The 21,884-nt window shown below is 36.8% G+C and overlaps 1 protein-coding gene across 4 annotated transcripts in view; it reads left to right on the top strand.

Annotated features, from left to right (window-relative positions):
- Ndst4 (N-deacetylase and N-sulfotransferase 4) overlaps positions 1 to 21,884 on the top strand; it is a 351,768-nt gene that overhangs the window by 132,264 nt on the left and 197,620 nt on the right. For 3 of the 4 annotated variants that reach the window (XM_060392790.1, XM_060392791.1, XM_060392792.1), the window contains one exon: positions 18,515 to 18,602. The exons of the other annotated variant lie outside the window; for it this stretch is intronic. In XM_060392790.1, coding sequence (XP_060248773.1) covers positions 18,515 to 18,602 — 88 coding nt within the window. The remainder of the gene's footprint in view (positions 1 to 18,514; positions 18,603 to 21,884) is intronic. 4 annotated transcript variants of the gene reach the window in all.

Raw genomic sequence — 21,884 nt, 5'->3', positions numbered from 1 at the left:
TTAGTGCAGAGGGCCGCTGAAAGACTCTACCTAGTAGTGTATCAAAGCAGATGCTGAGACTCATAACCAAACCTTGGGCAGAGTTCAGGGAATTATATGATAAAAGGGGAAGTTAATATAACCGGGAGAGGACAGGAGCTCCACAAGGACAAAATATATCAGGGCACGGGGCCCTCTATGAAACAGTTTCTCCAACCAAGGATATAACATTATGGATATATCCTAGAACCCCTGCTTGGATGTAACCCATGGTAGCTCAGTATCCAAATGGGTTTCCCTAGTAAGGGGAAGAGGAACTATTTCTGACATTAATTCAATGACTGTCTCCTTTACCTTCCCCTTCCCCCCCTGAGGGAGGAACAGCCTTGCTTGGCCACAGTGGAGGACATTGCAGCCAGTCTTGAAGAGACCTAATAAGCTAGGGTCAGATGGAAGGAGAGGAGGGCCTTCCCCTTGCAGTGGACTTGGAAAGGGACAGGGAGAAGATGAGAGAGGGAGGATGGGATTGGGAGGGAATGAGAGAGGGGGCTATGGCTGGGATACAAAGTAAATAACCTGTGACTGATATTAAAAAATAAAAATTAATTTAAAAAGAGTATATTTCAAAAAGCTTCCTTTACATAGGAAGAAAAGTTTCATCCCACAAACTCTAGTGCTATTTTTTTTGCAAAATATTAAAAGTTACAGATAGTAAAATAATAACTAGTGTTTTTATTTAGTAATCCATTTAATATTAGACATTCTTTTAAAACATGATTCTACATTACAACATTTAAATAAAGTTAGTGTTGTGGCACTTTTACACAATGCAATACTACTCGGCAATTAAAAACAAGAAAATCATGAAATTTTCAGGCAAATGGTGGGAACTAGAAAAGATCTTCCTGAGTGAGGTAACCAAGAACCAGAAAGACACACGTGGTATATACTCACTCATAGTGGTTATTAGTCATATAATATAATATAAGCATACTAAGATCTGTATTCTTAAGCTAAACAAGAAGGAGGACCCTAGGAAAGATGCTCAATCCTTATTCATTAGGGCAAATTGGAAAGACATTGGAAGCAAGAGAAGACAGGGAACAGGACTGGAGCCTACCACAGAGGGCCTCTGAAAGACTACCCAGCAGGGTATCGAAGCAGATGCTAAGACTCACAGCCAAACTTTGGGCAGAGTACTCCCAGTCTTATTCAAGAAGGGGTGATAGAAAGACCTGGAGAAGACAGGAGCTCCACAAGGACAAAAAAATCTGGGCCTAGGGGGCCCTGCAGGGACCAACACCCCAACCAAGGACCATGAAAGGAGAGGACCTATAAACCCCAGCTTAGATGCTCAGATCTGGCCCATGGCATCACAGTCCCTAAGTTGGTTCCCTAGTAATGGGAACAGGGACTGTCTCTGGTGTGAACTCAGTGGCTGGTTCTTTGATCACCTCCCCATGATAGGGAAACAACCTTACCAGGCCATAGAGGAAGACAATGCAGCCAGTCCTGATGAGACCTGATAGACTAGGGTGAGAGGGAAAGGAGGGAGGACCTCCCTATCTAAGGACTAGAGGAGGGGTACAGGGGGAGAAGAGGGAGGGAGGGTAGAAATGTGGGGATTTAAAGGAGGGGGCTATAGCAGGGATATAAAGTGAATAAATTGTAATAATAAATAAGTAAGTAGATAGATAGATAGATAGATAGATAGATAGATAGATAGATAGATAGATAGATGGAGAAAAAGGAAGCCACTGGGTGGGAATGGGGAAATAATGAGGTTTTCACTCCCCATTGTTTCACATTTTTTAAATATGTTTAGGTATTTTGTTTAAAGTATTTCATCTATAATTGGATCATATATAATATTCTGCTTAAATAAGAAACATCATTTGGGTCATATTTCAATTCATGTACTTTTTTAAAAAATTCCCTCTTTTATATTATTATATTTATTTTATTAATGAATATTAATCATATAAAAAGATTTCAATACTTATGAAGCAAAGACAGAAAAGATAACCAAAATTAATTTAATACATTGAGAACTCATGCTTTATGTTGCTAAGGCTAACACCAAATAATGTCCTGGGGATTTTTTGTTGTTGTTGTTGTTGATGATGATGATTTTTAGTATTCATCTTTTCATTATTTATTTACTTGATTACTTTACAGCCTGATCTGAGGCTCTCAGTTCCTTCCAGTCCCACCCTCATGCCCCCTTCCCTCATTCCCTTTGCTTTCTTCTCAGAGAAGGGGAGACTCCAAGGGATGCCTACCCATCCTGACATCTCAATCTCCAGCAGGACTAAGCACATCCTCTCCCACTGAGGCCTGACAAGGCAACCCAGATGGGGGAAAGGGAACCAGAAGCAAGGAACAGAGTCAGAGACAGCCCAGATTCCCACTGTTAGGGAATCCACATTTTGTCCAAGCTGCATATCTGACCCAGATGTGTAGGGGTCCGGGATCTTTGGTTGGTGGTTCAGTCTCTGTGAGCCCACATGGACTTGTCCCGAAGGTCTTGAAGAGAAATTATCCTTAGACAACAAAGGAAGCTGGAAAGCTCTCCTGAGCCCCAAATTCTGTATATAAATTCAGAAGTCATCACACACACACACACACTACACTCAACTCCCTCACAGCCTGACCCACTCTCAAGCTATCATTTGATCGTTGGAGTCTTACAACCACAGTCTGTAGATCGTATTTTTTCCTGCTTTTCTCCAACTCCCATTTCTCAACTGAGCAGATTGTCTTTCTCTTTAAAGTATTTCCTTCCTGTACTTGTTCTTATCCAGTCTATCGTTCAAAATCTTACCAAACACTGAGCTGTGGATTCTGAACATCATTTCTGCTCAACCATCTCCGGTGCCTTAACCATTACATTCCTCATTTTTCACACATTATTAGATCATTTGTGGTACCAGGAAAATAAACTTGTATTTGAAAGGGTTTTTGTTAATGTCCAAAGCTGAATCTGCAGTGCATTGAACAACTGGATGATATTAGCTATTTAAAGATCACTTGAGTATGTAAGTACAGTGATTATACTTCATCTATATGAAATTCTTAAGTTTAAGTAGCAGCATCTAGTAAAAATATACCTATAGTGTATGTCACAGAAAGGTACAACGTTCACATAGAAATATTTTCAGTGTTGCCTGTGCTTGGAGAGAACAAAAGCAAGGCTGGATGCTGTTAAGTTTAATACCTTTTGCTTTTGTTTTTCTCCTCTATGACCGTCTGGCCGGACGTACTTCCCCTGCAGGAAGTCAGAGCTTGTAAACTAGTCAGTGGTTATCAGGTGATATAGTCTGCCTTGTGATAAATATGAATGGTAGTTAGGCTATGGGTGGTACTGTAAGTTATTTAAAATCATACAGTATTAGGAAGATCTCACAGGATCAACTTTGTTTTTGTAAGGCAGACAGGTAGCAAGATCCTGCAGAAGGTAACTGGTCTAGAATGTGCATGAAAAACCCACCTTAAAATACACTACAGTGTGGATTTATGCCTTGGTTTCTGTAATAACCATAGTTCTGTGTCCACAAAGATTTATTTTTATATTTAGAAGAAAAACTAGAAATGATTATTATCTTTTTCCTGTTGGCCAAGTAATGAAAAAATTCTACTCTGTTTGAACTTAAACAAAAATAAACTTCAGTCCTCAAACATATGTAAAGCGACTCACAACTCGATAGCCTTTGGGAATGATTCTTGGAAACAAATGCAAAGATGCATATATATGAACACATTCTTGCCAAATATTTAATTTTGTGCCATGAGGAACTTTTCAAAAAAATATAAGGTTGTATTAAAGTGAACATTGCAAATATTTATTTAGTTTACAATAAGATGACCGTGCAATATCTTTATGAAAATTAGAAGCTGGAACCATTTCACATACAGAGCATACAGGCCTCAGTGCACAGGTGGGCATGTGTGTTTTGGGGAAGGCTGCTTAAAAAGGGCTCAAATAAATGATCTGGGGAATGAAAGTCCTGAGGGAAGTAATGTGGGCCATGTTTAGTTAAGTTCGATTTTAACCCTGTAACTAAACATGTTTATTTTGTTGTTTATTTTTTTTAGATCTACCTATTTATTTATTTATCTATTTATTTATTTATTTATTTACATGTATACAGCATTTTATCTGCATATGTGCCTGTGCACCAGAAGAGGGCACCAGATCTCACCATGTGGTTGCTGGGAATTGAACTCAGGACCTTTGGAAGAACAGCCAGTGCTCTTAACCTCTGAGCCATCTCTCCAGCCCTACAAATCAGTTTTTATTAAGCTTCTCAGTAAGACTGTAGCTTTTAAATACTAAATTTATGTTGCAGCAATGAAGAAATTAGAACTTCTCTAATGATATTATATTGTTGATTCGATCAGACATGATAAAGTTTATTTCTTTTCTAACTCCTTATAGGTAATTCTTTGAAATGCTTAATCTGATATTTCTATAAGCTTTTTATACAGATTGTTGCTATTAATAAAATAGCTTAAAATATTAACTGTATTATAACACAAGTAGACTAAACACCCATGAAAATAACAAAAATTAATAAATGCTTCACATTCACTTATCTATTAGTTCAAAGATATATTTAAAAATGCATATAGTTATTATTGAAAACCAAGACAGATTTAACCACCTTATTGTATGTCACACATATTTATATTGGGAACAGTGGCAATACCTGAAATACTGGAGCACTGGGTTAATATGGAGTTTGAGCCCATCCTAGTGCACATACTCAGAATCAACCTTAAAACTAACTAACTAACTAACTAAATAAATAAATAAATAAATAAATAAACACAATGAAATAAAGCATGTATTCATCATCATGCCACCTAGCGTAAGGATACTTTATAATATATAAAACATATTAGTGCTAAAGTGTATTTTTATTCAAACCACTGGTAACATGTCAATCATTTGCTGGTGTCTACACTATTGTAGTCATGCGTTCTTTGTGATTCTGGAGAATGGTGGCAAGAAATGGAAGCTATATTTCCCCATTTCACCTAAAATAAAATAGCATACAAAGAGAGTTTCAAATTAAAATTTCAAATACCTATTATCCTCAGAATTCCTTTGTGGCTCCAGGCATATTTAATAGCACCTTTATAGGAAAAACACAGCTGTCAAATCAAGCCAAAAGTATCTAGGTTTTATCATTATAGCTCAAGACCCTTAAGGTATGTCACAAAGTTCTAAAGCTCCTGAAATGCATCTGTGTATGTGTAGAATGCTTTATTAAGTCAAGCACAAAAGGTGAATTTCTCTGCTCAAGAAATATTTTATAACTAATTATAGTTACAGAAAAATTTAATGATATTAAAATACAGGTAACTAATAACTGATTGTCATGCCACTAAAAGCAATCCTGATCAACATGTGACCAAGGAATGTTTCTAGAGACTAAATAAGTGAAAGCAACTAAAGCAAGTTTTGACTATGTTTATGGTGGCAGATATCACAGTAAGCCCATACTGTCCTAAGAAAAAGAGAAAGGGAGATACCCCAGTGAGCAGGAGCAGAAATAGTTATCCCAATGATGCATTATAGTATTTGAGCTCTGTTGAAAAGGTGGCATCTTCAGGTTCCTGTAGTCTTTTTTTAATTTTATTTTATTTGTATATTTATTTATTACAATTTATTCACTTTGTATCCCTGCTGCAGCCCCCTCCCACATCTCCTCCTGGTTCCAGCCTCCCTCTTCTCCACCCATGCCCCTCCCCTAGTCCACTGATAAGGGAGGTCCTCCTCCCCTTTCATTTGACCCTGTTGTATCAGGTCTCATCAGGACTGGCTGCACTGTCCTTCTCTGTGGCCTGGCAAATCTGTACCCCCAGGGGGAGGTTATCAAAGAGCCAAACATTGAGTTCATGTCAGAGAGAGCCCTGTACCCCTTACTAGGGAAACCATTTGGAAACTGAGCGGTCTTAAACGCATAAAATATAAACTCAATTTTACGCTTAAGAATATACATTTTAAGATAGGCAACAGAAAACAAAATCGATTAAAGGAAGTTCCTTCTCTTACAGTCTCATATCTGGACTTTATAAATATGTGTCTTATTTTTTATTTTTTAAATTTTATTTAGATTTTTTTCTCTGCTTTTACCCCACAGGTCGTTTATGTGTTTTTATGTGGTTCCTGAATGTGAGAACTAATGGGTATCTGCATCTATATCTGTTTCCTGTGCCTTTTCTTTGGATTTGCCCTTCTGCTTGTTCTGTTCTGTTCAAATGTGTTAATTTTTGTTTTATCTTATTTTATTATGATCCCTTAGACACAGTTGACTTTCTAATGACAGACAGAAAGAGGGCAGAGATCTGGTTGGGAGGAGGGGTTGGGAATAGCTAAGAGAAGTAGAGGGAAGGGAAACTTGTCCGGATATATTATGTGAGGCATTGATCTCTCTTCAATAAAAGGAAAAATACACACATCTATAATATACATATATATACGTTTTAGAAATTCTTTCTACATTTATTTTTGTTAGCTGGATAGGTGTGTATGTACTCTACGCATGCCTGTGAGATCAGATGTGCCGGATCAAATCCCCTAGAATTGTATTATAGGTCATTGCACACCACCTTAGGTGCTAAAATGTAACCTAAGTCTTCTGAAAGAACAAGTGCTCTTACCCACTAGACCATCTTAGAATATCATTTTGTTAACAAAAATAAGTTAACAGCTGCTTTTAATTTTAAGCAAGAATAAGGTTTCCTAAGATAATAAAGTATTATATTTATCAAGAGTATAAGTTTCTCAAGATGTTTAAAGAATTCTATAATACTAAGAAACTGATCTGGATCTGAGGCTCTTTTGAGATAGTACATCTTAGAATAAGAGAAAAAATATTCTGCACAGACCACTTGCAGGCAACTAAACGATTGTGTGATTAAATCTATAGAGTTATATTTTATACCTACTTGCATTGCATAATAAATAGTAAGCTATATTCAAGACAGTTGGTGCAGCCTGAGAAAGCACTTCTCCCCAAGCAGTAGTCAGTCAGCTAATGGCTCGATTTTATTTATTTGTCTTCCAAAAGACTATATTACAAATTTGGGCAAATGGGTTGAATGCTATTCACTGATTATTTGAAGAAATGCAAAAAGTACATCAACTTTAAGATTTCTTTTTGCTAATCATCTCCCTTATTTAAATTACATTATTATGAATTATTAATTCATATGTATAATATAATCTTTCTCAAGAATTTTGATCATAAAGTTCAATTTTTACAGTATTACTAGGTTTTACAGACCTACTAACTTGTGAAGCAGTTTGGCAAACCTAATTTCTCAGTAAGGAATTTTGTTTCATTGGCTAACCTTTCATCTAAAACTGTCCAAGTTGATCCGAAAGGGGCAACAGTTTAAGTTCCAAATCTCCAACCCAGTCCAAAGATGGTGACTGGAGTGTATCTGCTCTGGAGCTTCCATAAACATTAGGCATATATCATTGTTTTTCATAAGAGCTGAAATTTGCAGAGATACAAGTTAGATATTTAAATTATCGTCTGACACACAAAGGACCTGGATCCAGGACACTTCAGCTCTTCATGATGATGGCAGGCACATTCTGAGATAGCTGACACCCACTGTCACTGGGTAAGAGGCTTTGGTTTGTTTATTTGGTTAATTGGTTTTGGTTTTTTTTTCCCGGTGGTATGTGTATGCTTTGTCTCTTTTCCTATTTGATTTATTATTCCCAAAGCAACCCTTTAGTTCATTAAGCTTTCACTGACTGGTTTCATTATTGTGCTATCCCATGAAAAAACCCAACTATAAACTAGTTCAATCTTGTGACTTGATTGTTTATTCAACTAGGTTAATACTTTAAAAAAATCTTAAGAAATTGGTATTGTTACAAATCATGAGCTATGAAGTTACAACGTATGTTTGTAGTTTTACAATTAAAAATATTGTGGATCATGGTGTAGACTTGGAGACAAAAACCTTAGAGTAAATACTGTGGTTAGAGATAGGTCTTGGTGGAATCAATTTATAAAGGAGAATTCCAAGGACTTGAACCATTTAAAAAGTCATTATGGATTTGAACTTTGTTCACATTTACTTATATGATTCAAATTTATAATCAGTTATATGGGTTGCTGGGATTACAATTATTTCCGAAGGCCTGTGTTTAATGGTCCTCAGCTTGTGTTCCTACAAGGCAGTGAAAGCTTTAAAAGGTGAGTTCTTTAGAAAAACATGATGGACCTTAGTCCCTTTCTAGGTCTGATTTTGATTTTGTCCAATAGGAAGTGGACACTCACTAAATACTCTGTCAGTAGAGACCCGTGTTAAACTGGTCAAGTAGTGGGATTTACACTTTGAAACCACGAAAAACAATCTTCATAGAAGCTGATTATTACTGACACTTTCTCAGAGTTATGGCTGAGTAAAATCTTCATGAATGATGGAAACAGGTTCAGAGAGTGAGGCTCTGAGAAATTTGAAATGACCTAAGAACACTAAAGCTAAGGATAAATATAAGTGAGAAACTGAGGGTTGTGATAAATGAGTGCTGTGCCATACTTTTCAGTGAATCCCTGGTCCTATAGAGAGAACTACATAGCCGATCAGAAAACAGAAGTAGATACATACCTAAAACAATTTTGAAAATGCCAGGTATCAGTTGCTAAAAATTCTGTGAGCACAAACTTGAATACGGGACTCTTCAGTAACCAGGTTTAGGGTGTAAGATAAAGCCACTTGCATCTAATACAAAGGGCTTCAGAGACACATGCAGTGTTTTGCTGATGCAATCAGACAAAATTTACAACACTATAAATGCATTTCAAATTTAATGATTTACATAACCTTCCTGTGTTCTTTGATAATCAGGCAGAAAATGCAAACTCTATTCATACGTGATATGAGTTAATGTTATTTTACAAGCTCAAATCAGCTTTCAGATACTATCTTCCCTTTGCTAGTCTCTTTACCCAGTGTGATACTTGACCTTCCATTATTCAAAAACTATGTCTTGTGTTTTCTTGTGTTTTGAGAATATTCCTCTAAAGCATTAAGCTTATAGTTTGTCTCTGAAAAATTGCATCCAGTTCCTGGTGGAAAAATGTGAAGAAAAACAAAAACAAAAACAAACTTGAAACTCTTTCCTATTAAGGTGACGTGCATGTGGAGGTTCCCACAATGCACTTGCTCTCTTTGAAGAAGAAATCTGGGGAGAGGTATTGGGAGTATTGATTTTTTTTTCTTAAAAGCCTTCCCAACTTTTCTCTACTTCACTGAGTGTTAGAAACCTGAATCTTTCTTGAAACTATGGTCCTTTCCACTTCCCACACAAGTCTAGCAGCAGCCACAATATTTGATGTCCCCCCCTTTTTTTTTACATCAGAAGTGCCTCAAACAGAAGCCCCTGTTTTTGCTATCTTTTGATGGTTCTGCTGCCAAAGAATCCTGAATGGTTTTGTCTTCTTCTTGCTTTCCATTACTAGAGGCCTCTTTAACCAGAATGATGAGCCATGGCTTTTTTTAACTAATTAATTTTTTATGAATTACAGTTTATTCATTTTGCATCCCAGCTGTAGCTCCCTCCCTCATGCCCTCCCAATCCCACACTCCTTTCCTCATTTTCTCCCCTGCCCTTCCCCAAGTCCACTGATAGGGGAGGCCCTCCTTCCCTTCCATCTGACCCTAGTCTATCAGGTCTCATCAGGACTGTCTGCATTGTCTTCCTCTGTGGCCTGGTAAAGCTGCTCTGCCATCAGGAGAGGATATCAAAGAGCCAGCTATTGAGTTCATGTCAGAGACAACCTCTGTTCCCCTTACTAGGGAACCCACTTGGACACTGAGCTTCCATGGCTACATCTGTGCAGGGGTTCTAGGTTATCTCCATGCATGGACCTTGATTGGAATATTAGTTTCAGAAAAGACCCCAGGCCCAGATTTCTTGGTTCTGTTGCTCTCCATGTGGGCTCATATGGGCACTTTAGGCAGAGTGCAGGGAATCTTATTAAAAGAAGGGAGAGATAGAAAGATATGGAGAGGGGCCACAATTATGCTCTGAACTAAAATAAGTCTAAAAAGAGGGACTATAAAATTTAAGTAGGTTACAACACCTGATTTATGACAATGAAGCCAGAAATGCATACTGGCAAAAAGAGAGAATATTCAGTGAATGGTGCTGTTCAAACTGGATGGCTGCATGTTTAGAAGAATGCAAGCTGAATCATACCTATCACTCTGCACAAAACTCTTCTCCAAATGGGTCAAGGATCTCACATAAACCTCAATACACCGAATCTGACGGAAGAGATAGTGATGAATAATCTTAAAATCATTGCCACAGGAAAAAAGACATTCATACGAGAACACCATTAACAAGGGCACTAAAAATTAACAGTTGAATGGGACCTTAAGAAACAGAAAAGCTTCAGCTAAGTACATGATGATGCTAAGTACACCATCATTTGGACAAAAGAGAAGTCAATGAATGGAAAAAGACTTTCACTAACTACCCATCTGGTACAGTGCTCAAACCAAAAAACAAAACAAAGAATTTAAAAATTCAACATCAAGAAAACTAACAACCCAGTTAAATAAAGATGTAAAGATCTCAAAAGTTCAAAAAGATGAAATATAAATGGCTGAGAAACACTTAAAGAAATCTTCAACACCTTCATCAACAGGAAAATGCAAAAGCAAACTACTCATGGCCAAGAAAAAAAAAGCCAAATAATAATTCATGTTGGTGAGGACACAGAGAAAGGAAATACTCCTCCATTCCTGGCGAGGGGGGGAAAGGGGTAGTCTTGTACAGCCACTATAAGCATCAGTGTTGTGATTCCTCAGGAAACTGAGACTAAATCTACTCCAAGATCCAGCTTAAACATATACCCAAAAGATATTTTACCCTACTGCAGAGACATTACTCAACTATGTTCATTGCTGCTTTTATTCATAGTAGGCAGGAATTGGAAACAGATGAATGGATGAAGAAAATATTGTTCATTTACACAATGTAATGTTAGACAGCTGATAAAACAATGAATTTTTCCAGTAAATGGATGAAGATAAAAAAAAAATAGTCATCCTGAGTGAGGTAACCCAGTCCCAGAAAGACAATGTGCAATGTGTTTACTCATACATGGAGTTTAGCTGTTAATTGTTTGATAAGCAAACAATTATATAACCACAAAAGTTACATATAAAGTAAGGGAATGTGGGCAGGGTGACAGATCTCCTTAGGAAAGGGAAATAAAATAAATAGCTATGGATGCCCATGAGAAGATGGGAACATCAAATGGGGAGTAGGATAAAAACTGGTTACAAGGAAGGAAATACGGCAAAGAACTTCAAAAATCAGTGACAATATGTGGAGTCATATTGACGCTTACTACAGTAGAGGCACACACATACACATACACAGACAGGTGAAAACAAAATTTTAAACACTAGGGCAGACTTAGCCCCAACTGGACATATATTGTCACCAGGTAAAACTTCTACTGCCATACTTGTGTTACATCTAATTGAGTTATTGGACAAAGAAGCTCCATAGAAACCACCCCCCCAAACAACAACAAAACAAAAAACAAAACAAAACCCTAGGATATTGGTTGTTCTCCACAAACAAAGAAGGTGAACTGGTGCCTACTTAGAGCCTTCACATTGGGGGACTATTGTTCACAGTACGGGAAGGACCTGTACAATTACCAAAGAAAAAAGGTAAAACACTCACTCAGCTACAAATTCTTTGATCTACAAAGATGATGACCTACCGGCAAGGCACAATAGTGAACAAACTTAGGGGGAAATCGACCAGTATCCGATTTGATTTAAGGCCCATTCTATGAATGGAACCAACTACTGAAAATATGTGTGTGGTATAGAGCTGGTGGCCAGATTAGGATCATAAAATAGTTCCTAATGACATTTTGCTATATGCAAACAATGCAGAGACTCCCCACAGCTGGATAATGTGTAGAGAATAACAGACCTTGGAACAATAAGTCTTAAATGAAATTTATCTATCAAATCCCTCCCTTTAGTGCTAAGGGAACCTTGTGGTAGAGGCAGAGAAAAGATTTTTTTCTATTTTATTTTATTATTATTATTAATTACACTTTATTCATTTTGTATCCCCCATAAGCCCTTCTTCCTCTCTTCCCAATCCCACACTTCCTCCCCTTTCTGCATGCATGCCCCTCCCCAAGTCCACTGATAGGGGAGGTCTTCCTCTCCTTCTTTCTGATCTTAGACAATCAGTTCTCATCAGAAGTGGCTGTGTTGTCACCTTCTGTGGCCTGGGAAGGCTGCTCCCCCCTCAGGGGGAGGTGATCAAAGAGCAGGCCAATCAGATTATGTCAGAGGCAGTCCCTAAGATTTTAAGAGCCAGAGAGTTGGATGACACTGGGAAACAAGGCCTTCTAGACACATAAGCCTGGTGCACATATGAACTCACAGAAACTAGGGCAGTATGCACAGGGCCTGCATAGGTCTGCATCAGATGGGGTCCCAGAACTGAGAGAAAAGCAGACATAAGCCTCCATCTGTTACCAAGAAACTGAGGCCAATTAATTACCACTGTCAAATGAAAAATAAGTTGTTTTTGTTTTTGTTTTACATAATCTCCCTGGTGCATCTCAGAGGACTTTGGGGAGGGAACACCATGATCAGAATATATTGAATGAAAAACATAGTTTGTCAATAAAATAAATGGGGTATATGGGTTTCATAAAGGAAAGAATGGGAGGGTTTGAAGGAAAGGAAGGGAAGGTGAAATGCGATTATTTTATTATACATATATATGTATGTATACACATACACACACATGCACAAAACAACACACACACACACACACACTGAGAGGATTCTGGAAGAATAACACATGAATAAAACAAATTGCATAAAAATAGATCAAACTACATATAGGCACCTGTGTAGTATTAATTGAATACTTTATAAAGAGTCATATAAAATTCTGTGTATAAGAACTAACTGACACCTAGCACACACATAAAATGCACTTTCTTATTGTTTCTGGAGTTCTTTGATATCTCCTTAAAACTATTTCAATTGTTGTTCAAATCAGAGTCCATAGGCTCTGTTCTCAGCCTGCCTGTGCAGAATCAGTAGAGGGCAAGCTTGGGAGCAGGCACTAGCGCCTTGAAGATTATTTCACATGGCTTTCGAGGATTTTGACTTTTGGGGAGCACATGATAAAATATATACCTGATGCCAGTGAGAAGCATCTGAAGCAGGACCTCATTCTGGCCTCTGGAATTGAGAATCTTAACACTCTAATTGAGGAAATGCTCTGGCAAATTAAGTTTGAATTCTATCTGTCTCTTTAATAGTATTCACTTTAAGGATAAAGATCAACTTGTTTTATTAGTAGTGAAGAATGCATTATGAGATCTTTGAATAAGTTAAAGTAATAATGCCAATTTCAATAATGAAAAACTGTTTTTTAAGGAAATTACATACTTATTTCTCTTAATGTCCTATCAAGTTCTTCAGAGTTCCTCATAAGCAGAAGGATAAAATTTAAGCCCAGATATATTATTTTATATGAATTAAAAACTATTATCCAGACTCTAGTCTATTTTACATCTAATTTCAAGTTAAATTCCCTAAACATATTAATATATGAAGGCATACTTATAACAACCTTGTATTTTGATTGTACTTTTATTGCACCTTAAATCAACTGTTACATTCTCAAATTGAGATATATTATTTCCAGACTATTAACAAGTTTTTTTTTCCCAAAACCTGGGGCTTATTTCCAAAGCTTTCTTATGTTTCATTTACTTTTAACTTCATAGATTGTTTTTTCTCTGATCTTGCTTCTGGCATTTTAGATTTTTCTTGTGTTTCAGTTACTTTTTATTTCTCATCTCTTCCATAATATCAAGGTTTTTATTTTCAAACTTATTTTAGATAGTTATGTTTAAATTTTAATTGATTTTATATATTGATTGATGTATTTTCATCACTGAAAAACAGAAAATTACCTCCTGCTGGGTTGGGAAAAAAAACAAGTATTTTCTTAGCATAAAGCAAGACACCTTGAGCATACTTGACACTTCCTCGTGAATCCATTTGCTTTTTTTTCCACAGCATTTTTCCCATTTTTGTCATGGCATGCATTAGAAGCCTATGGATGGAAATTTTACTGTTTTCATGTGTGGAAATGTCTGTGTGGCTCTACAGATTTAAGTAGTGCCAGGGTATGAGATCCCATGTGTCCAGGGCTCTGCCCCTCCCATAGTCAAGCTGAAATATACACGATTTTGCTGTGGTAGGCTGGTGAGGCATAAGTTTTTGTTTACACTGTTCAGATACAACAGTTGACTCATCTATCTTTATCATTTTAGCATCAAAAAATTGTTACAAACAAAATAAATGGAATGAATCCTATTTATTGTTACTCATTAACATGTGCTTTTATCTGACTGTGAATACATTTCACATGCACAAAACCGCACTCTCCAACAAGGGACAAAGAAAAATGACTCAGATTTGATCAACCTGAACATTCTTATTGACTAGAGAGGGAAATAAGATTCAGAGTATGTATAATGAAGCAGAAAATTATGCAAATTTTAAGAAACTAATATACAAACACTCTCTGGGAAATGAGGAATGGAAAAGTTTTGACGCATTAGTGGTTGACTACTTCAGAAAGATGGCATTTGGACTTAAAGAATGGGTGGAGTTTTGGAAAGGGGATTGGGAATAAGGGTGGCTCTCCAAGCAGAGGAAAGAGTGAGAAAGACATGTAGACATATAGAAGGCAAAGACAGTGTTTCCGGTTAAGGATTGCATAGTGAAGTAGGGAAAGGAGAGCTCATTAGAGATTTAAATATTTAAGGATTTATGACTGATAGAAAAGACATCTCCAGAATTTATTGAACACTATCTATTGAAGTCATACTGTGCAGCAGACTATTAATTCTTTGCAGATCCCCTATGATGTAATAATAGCTTGTTCCTTATTCCATTTTATAGAATAGAAAAAAATTGTAGTAAAATGGCTGATAAAACTTGATTCATTAATAGAGTAGCCTACGTGAGTCTGGTTTCCCTTTTTTAATTTTAATTTTTTAACATTTATCACAGGTTATTTACTTTGTATCCTAGCCGTAGCCCCCTTTCTCATTCCCTCCCAATCCCACCCTCCCAGTCCCTTTCCAAGACCACTGTTAGGTGAGTCTGGTTTTCAACTGTGCTTACTATGTGGGTTGCCTAGCATCATTACAGAGAATAGAGAAGTAGAAGAAACTAAAAATGGACTATGGAAACATTGTTCTCTACAGTCCTTTTAAAACCCAAAAGAAAGAAAAAGGTGCCTTGTAGGGTGATGGTTGATTCAGGTAGTTTTCTGTTTCCTTCTTAGATTGTTCTCCCAAAGAGCACCAAATGGATAGGTGTGTAGGAGCGCATTCTATTAAACTTCCTTCAAAGCATAATTGAGACTTCTATCAAGAGGTACAATCACACGTGTGATTCTCTGTATTCATAATTCCACCTTGTCGGCCTCCTCCTTCCTCTCTCTCCCTAAAATTATGTTTCTTGTTTATTATTCTCAACACAATAGTAAGCCCTTATTGAATTTAAATGATGATGAATGCATGTAGAATAATTAATGACTTTAAAAACTCAGAGGGAAAAAAATAGTGGACAGGATTGGAGAGGAAGAAGGGAAAAACATTCAACAATAACGTGAAGAAATTGCATGCATTTTTAACAACACCATCTTAATTTTATTTTCATCTTCATAAAAATTGTCATGCTACAATTGACTAAACCTAATAAATATAGCTTCCCTTTGCTTTTACTTTTCTATTATTTCTTTCATTCTTTTATTTTTATTGAAATAAGATTGTTTGCTAGGTGTGGTGGTGCACAACTTTAATCCAGATGCTCAGGAGGAAGAGGCAGGAGGAGCTCTGTGAGCTCTACGCCAGCCTACAGAGTAAGTTCCAGGTCAGTCAGGACTGTTACACAGAGAAAGCTTATCTTGACAAAATATGGTCATGACTGTTTCTACCTAATTACGGTTTCGGATGACCAATTAACCACTGATTATATTATGTTATTAGTATCTATTTGGTCACTTTTTTCTCCCAACCACATTCTTTTATATTATCCATGTTTCCTTTTTTTTCTTATATTAAAATTGAATGATTTACAAAGAATAGTAAGGACAATAAATTTTTGAAGTTTAAACTTATTCACTATTGTTAATGCCAAGTAAACAATCTAAATTTGGGCTCTATTTATTTATTTACTTATTTATTTATTTATTATGCTCTAGCATATGGAAAGCAGTAACCAAAATGTTGTTTTAAATTTATTTATTTTTTATTAGTTACATTTTATTAACTCTGTATCCCAGCTGTATCCCACTCCCTCATTCCCTCCCAAACCCTCCCTCCTTCCCTCATCTCCTCCCTGCCCCTTTCCAAGTCCACTGATTGGGGAGGACCTCCTCCCCTTTCATCTAACCCTGTTTTATCAGGTATCTTCAGGACTGGCTGCAACGTCCTCCTCTGTGGCCTAACAGGACTGCTCCTCCTTTGGGGGGTGGGGAGGTCAAAGAGCCCACCATTGAGTTCCTGTCAGAAATAGTCCCTGTTCCCCTTACTATGGGAACCCAGTTGGTTACTGAGCTGCTACCATGGGCTTTATCGGAGCAGAGGTTCTAGGTTATATCCACACATGGTCCTTGGTGGAATGTCAGTCTCAGAAAAGACCCCTGTGCCCAGATATATTTGGTCATTGTGGAGCTCTTATCCTTTCCACGTAATACAAACTCCTCCTTCTTTCATATGATTCCCTGCATTCTGCCGAAAGTTTGAGTCTTAGTGTCTGCTTTGTAATTAATAGCACCACTTTTTTTTCCATCAGAATAAAGTCCTTTTGTAAAATCTATTGAGAAACAGAAAAATAATTATTTTTAATTTTATTTTACTTACATATTTATTTATTACAATTTATTTAATTTGTATCCCCACTGCAGCACCCTCCCTCATCTCCTCCTAGTCCCAAACACCCTCCCTCTTCTCTCCTTCTTTCCCTAGTCCCCTGATAGGGGAGGACCTCTTCCCATTCTATCTGACCCTAGCCTATCAGATCTCATCAAGGCTGGATGCATCATCTTGCTCTGTGGCCTGGCAAGGCTGCACCCCTCATGGGAGAGGTGATCAAAGAACTGGTCACTCAGTTCATGTTAGAGACAGTTCCTACTCCCCTTACTGGGAAACCAACTAGGAAATTGAGAAGCTGTGGGCTTCTTTTGAACAGGGTGCCTAGGTCCTCTGCATGCATGGTCCTTAGTTGGAGTATTTGTCTCTGTAGACCCCTCTAGGTTCAGATGTTTTGTTCTCCTTGTGGAGTTCCTGTCCCCTCCAGGACTTTCAATTTCCCTCTTCTTTCATAAGGATTCTAGCACTCTTCCTAAAGTTTGGCTATGAGTCTCAGTATCTCCTTTGATACCCTGGTGGGTAGTCTTTCAGAGTTCCTCTGTGGAAGGCCTCCTGTTCCTTCCCTTCTCCTACTTCCGATGTCTACCCTGTTTGCCCTTTTGAATGAGGATTAAGCATCTTCCCTAGGGTCTTCCTTGTTGTTTAGCTTCTTTAGGGCTATATAATATAGGATAAACATATTAAAATCTATAGCCCTAACAAAGCTAACAACAAGAAAAAGAATTTGAATCAATAAATTAGTAATCATGCAAATAAGCAAAAAAGAATATGAAGATCTCTGAATTATGCTATGTATATATTAAAATAGGATGACAAAACTGGAGGATTGTTGGAATAAGTTATTTATTACCAATTTGTTCTTATCTTACAAATGGGAAGTTATAATAGTACTAATTCCGAATCTAGAAATTTAAAAAATATTTGCTATGTTAGGAGACTAGAGAATATTTCTTTGTGACAGTGACAACCAACACACAGCATTTTTATTCTTATATATACATTGTTTAGAATTGTAAAACAGTCCTATAAAATATACATTGCTCATTAGTTTTCAAAACAAAAACTCAGTTTTCACTTCAATTATTTTATCTTTAAAATCATAGGATAGGTAGCACAGTCACATAATGGATTGTAGTGCAAGTGAAATGTGTACTCTGTTTTTTAGTAGCATGCATTAGACTTGACCATAGAAACAATTCTGGAAAAGCTTCCCCATGGAAAGGAAATGTAATAATCTGAAACTCAAGAAATGTCTCATACAAAATGAAAAATGATTTCAAGGCTGTGCAGTTGGAGAATTGGCTTTCAGTGATGCATAATGTGCTTAAGATTTAACTGTTTCACAGTTTGGTGACCTTCAATGAAATAACATCCGTAATAATTACAACAGCTGCAATGTGAATACACAATCGATGCCCATCAGACACCCAGGTTCAGTAAAGCTCTTATTGTTCCTCTCATGCACACACATTTGTGAAAGAAGCATCCCAAAGCTTCATATTTATTTTTCTAAAGTCATGTTAATTTCTTATTTATTTCAGGCATTACTAGAGACTCAAAATTTACTGCGCACTCAGGTTGCAAATTTTACCTTCAACCTTGGATTTTCAGGGAAGTTTTACCACACAGGTAAGAACTAGCTTTGTGCTCTCAGGCAGCTACATATAAATAGGATTTAGAATCTTAAATGTTCCATAAGTAGTAGACATAGTATGTCTATATTGATTGTGGCCGGGAGGGGAACTTGGGTGTATTGTATAAGTAGCTAAATTAAAAAAAAAAAAAAAAAAAAAAAAGACAATGAGTTTGCTTATTTGGCACAAAACTACTAAAATCAAGGGCAACAGAGGAAGACATTGACTTTTGAACTCTGTAAGAGAAACCGTCATCATTGTACCCAGTGTGACTGTGTTCCCTTTTGTCTGTGTCATGTAAGCAAATTCTCAGTGTTCTGACAGTGCTGATGATAGCAATGCTACAATGAACCTCACTGGGCAGTATTTTTAACCGTCAAATAGTTGAGTTGATAGATACTTTGGTATACAACATTTTTTCTTTGAAAAAACACCTGGTGATGCAATACGGATTTTGTTGACTTAAGAAATGTATTTACCCACTTCTGTCCAGTCACCTTCCTGTTTATTCCCAGCCCCTAAACAAATTCTCAAAACATGCTTGGCGTTGGTGTACTTACTTTATGTTCTCCTGTGTCTTATTTCTTTGAATTCTCCCATCCATATTTTGGCTTTTTATCTTCAGAACATTAGCACTGTGCTATATTATATTAGAGAACTATAAAATGTATTGTCTTACACTGATAGAGAAAAACAATAGTAAAGACTATGTGTTTGGGCCTCTGTAAAGAGGACAAGATGTGCACCTACGTATGCATTTAGGCTATAAGGTAAGGCATTAAGATGTGATGCTGTAGGTTCATAGCATCTCAACATCTCCATGCACTCACGCAGCTTATTGACTCATTAAAAATACTCCACACAAGGGTAGTCCATAATCATCCTAAAAGCAGTTCCTTTTCTCAAGGAGACTGCCTAGTGCATAGCTCAGCCTGGTTTATTAAAAGAATGAAGTAGAAATGTCTTACTTGTTTTTCCTCACTGTGTGTTGGTTATTTTTTGTTCTACTTTGAAATATTTAAATGTGTTTAAGGTGATAGAATGGAAATTAGTACTTATGAGCAGCTGATAAATCAAATGATTGTATATTTAAAAGGACAATCGCAGAGAGACTGGGCCATCATCTCTGCACAGGTGAGGCATGTCCAACTTACCATTTTGAAAGTAGCCATGATTTTGTAAATCTCTTCCAAAAGTCTCCGTAGGAAATGAGTTCATCCCTAAGAAGCCCTATCTAGGAAGTTATAAAGCAGATACCTGTGATGCCTTGTCTGCTCATACATGGGAATAAAGCTATGAGATTATTTGAAGTTCATACACAAACAGTAGGATTTTGTTTTAAATAGTTTTATGGTGGAAGTAAATCCATTCTTTTGGATGAAGTGTACTAGATAACCAAGTCAGTTTTAATTTCCTTTTCATGCTTAGACATATCAAACCTGCTGGATGTTAGTGTTGATAGTAGTATTTCCTATTTCTTCTTTATCATCCTGGGCGAGGGCACAGCACACTTCCATTAAGAAATAAACAAGACAGTTCTTGTTAATATTTCAAAAACACTTACTAAAATACTCCCCCAAAGACACATTTTAATTATGTCTTTTAAACAGACTTCATTGACTCTGATTTTGAACTAGCTTTGCCAAGAAATGATGGAAGAAACATTGTATAATTTTATGCTGTGGTAATAGCTCACTTAGCAAATAAGACATATGTATAAATGCATAAATCCTAAAAATTTAATTTTCTCCACATAAATGTATAACTCTTCTTTGACTGCTGTGTTGTGTTATTTAAATGAGTCTTAAAAATTATTTTTCAGGAGGGCTATCATTTCTCGTTGAGTTCATGTTAACGCACTTAAGTTAACAGTTCCTCAAGTGCTGACTGTTGTGATACCTCCACCGTAAAGGCATGTGTGATCCGTACCTACTCACAGTCCTATCTGGAGACTTAACATTATAGAAAAGAAGGGTGGAAGCCAAGGAAGTTCATTCCTTCTGTGTACCGTGGCTGTGACGTGAAACCATCAGGAGGCAGCCTTGTCTGGCCTCTCGCAGGGCAATCTGACTTCTCAGTATTTGAGGATGCTAACTGATGAGCCTCAGAGTTTTGAAGGGATTTAATCTCATCTTTCTAGTGGAGCAGTGACGACTGCTGCATGCCTTAAACTGCTTCATGTATTTGCATTTATCGTGTGTTCTTACTTGCCCACTCTGACCTTCAGAGTTTAGGGCCAATCTCACCCTAAAACGACATATCCTTCAACCTTCCCTAACAGTCATCATCCACAAGCGGCAGATTGAAAGAGGAAGACATAGCGGCTGATTAAAAAGAAGAAAAAATGGATATGTGGAATTTAGAATGATTTTTTTTTCACTCTGGAGATGTTTACAACTTGGTTGAAAATGCATCGTGAAAGTGTTAATGAATGGAAGCCCTACAGCTTAGTCGGCCTTCTGGGAGTTCTGCACATTTTATTTTTCACTGGTTATTATTTCTAGTGAGAATTATTACTGCTATTATAATTTCATGATCAATTAGATCAAATCCAATCAGCAATTATCATGAATCATGTTTGGAAATTGGATTAAGGTTGTATTCACTGGTTGTCATTTTTACTTCCTAAAAATTCGCATAATTAATAAATATGTTAACTTCAAAGATTAATTGCGTTTTGGTTAAAAAGACAGACATTGGTAACAGGTGGACTGTGCTGAAAGCCAGGCTTTGGCATTTTACCAACTATAGAAACATACACAAACTACTTTTCCTTTTTTGTGCCTCAGTTTCCGCATCTCCAAAATGGTGTTACTATTACCTCCATGCATGAAGATGTAAGCTCTCATTAGTAATTTTGAAAATATTTTCCATGAGAATAAAAGTCTATGAGGTGCTAGATTGCATTTCTTCTTTAATTTGGGGGTGGTAGGTATCATTTAATGCACTTTTATTGGCTAACAAATGTCCTACAGGTAGTTAGTATAGGTCGTTATAAATTCACATATGTGAAGTCATGGCAGATACCAAATAAAAAGAAAATTAAGAAATAGAAATACTTGTTCACATTTAGAAATTAGAACATTTTGTTCATAATGAGCAGATTTTTATGCAAATGAGATTAAAGAGCCAATGGAATGTTTTCAAGTTTATTTTTCTCTTACAACTTTGCCTTTGCGTCAGCTAATCATTCAGATTCTTGCTGAAAGCACTGTTGTCTTGGGTCCTGGCAGTAGATTAGTGGTAGAACACTAACCTCAGGCTCAGTGTTCTTTTA

The sequence above is a fragment of the Meriones unguiculatus genome, chromosome 10, assembly GCF_030254825.1.
Source record: "Meriones unguiculatus strain TT.TT164.6M chromosome 10, Bangor_MerUng_6.1, whole genome shotgun sequence".
NCBI lineage: Eukaryota > Metazoa > Chordata > Mammalia > Rodentia > Muridae > Meriones > Meriones unguiculatus.
This window is presented reverse-complemented; position numbering and strand designations above follow the sequence as displayed.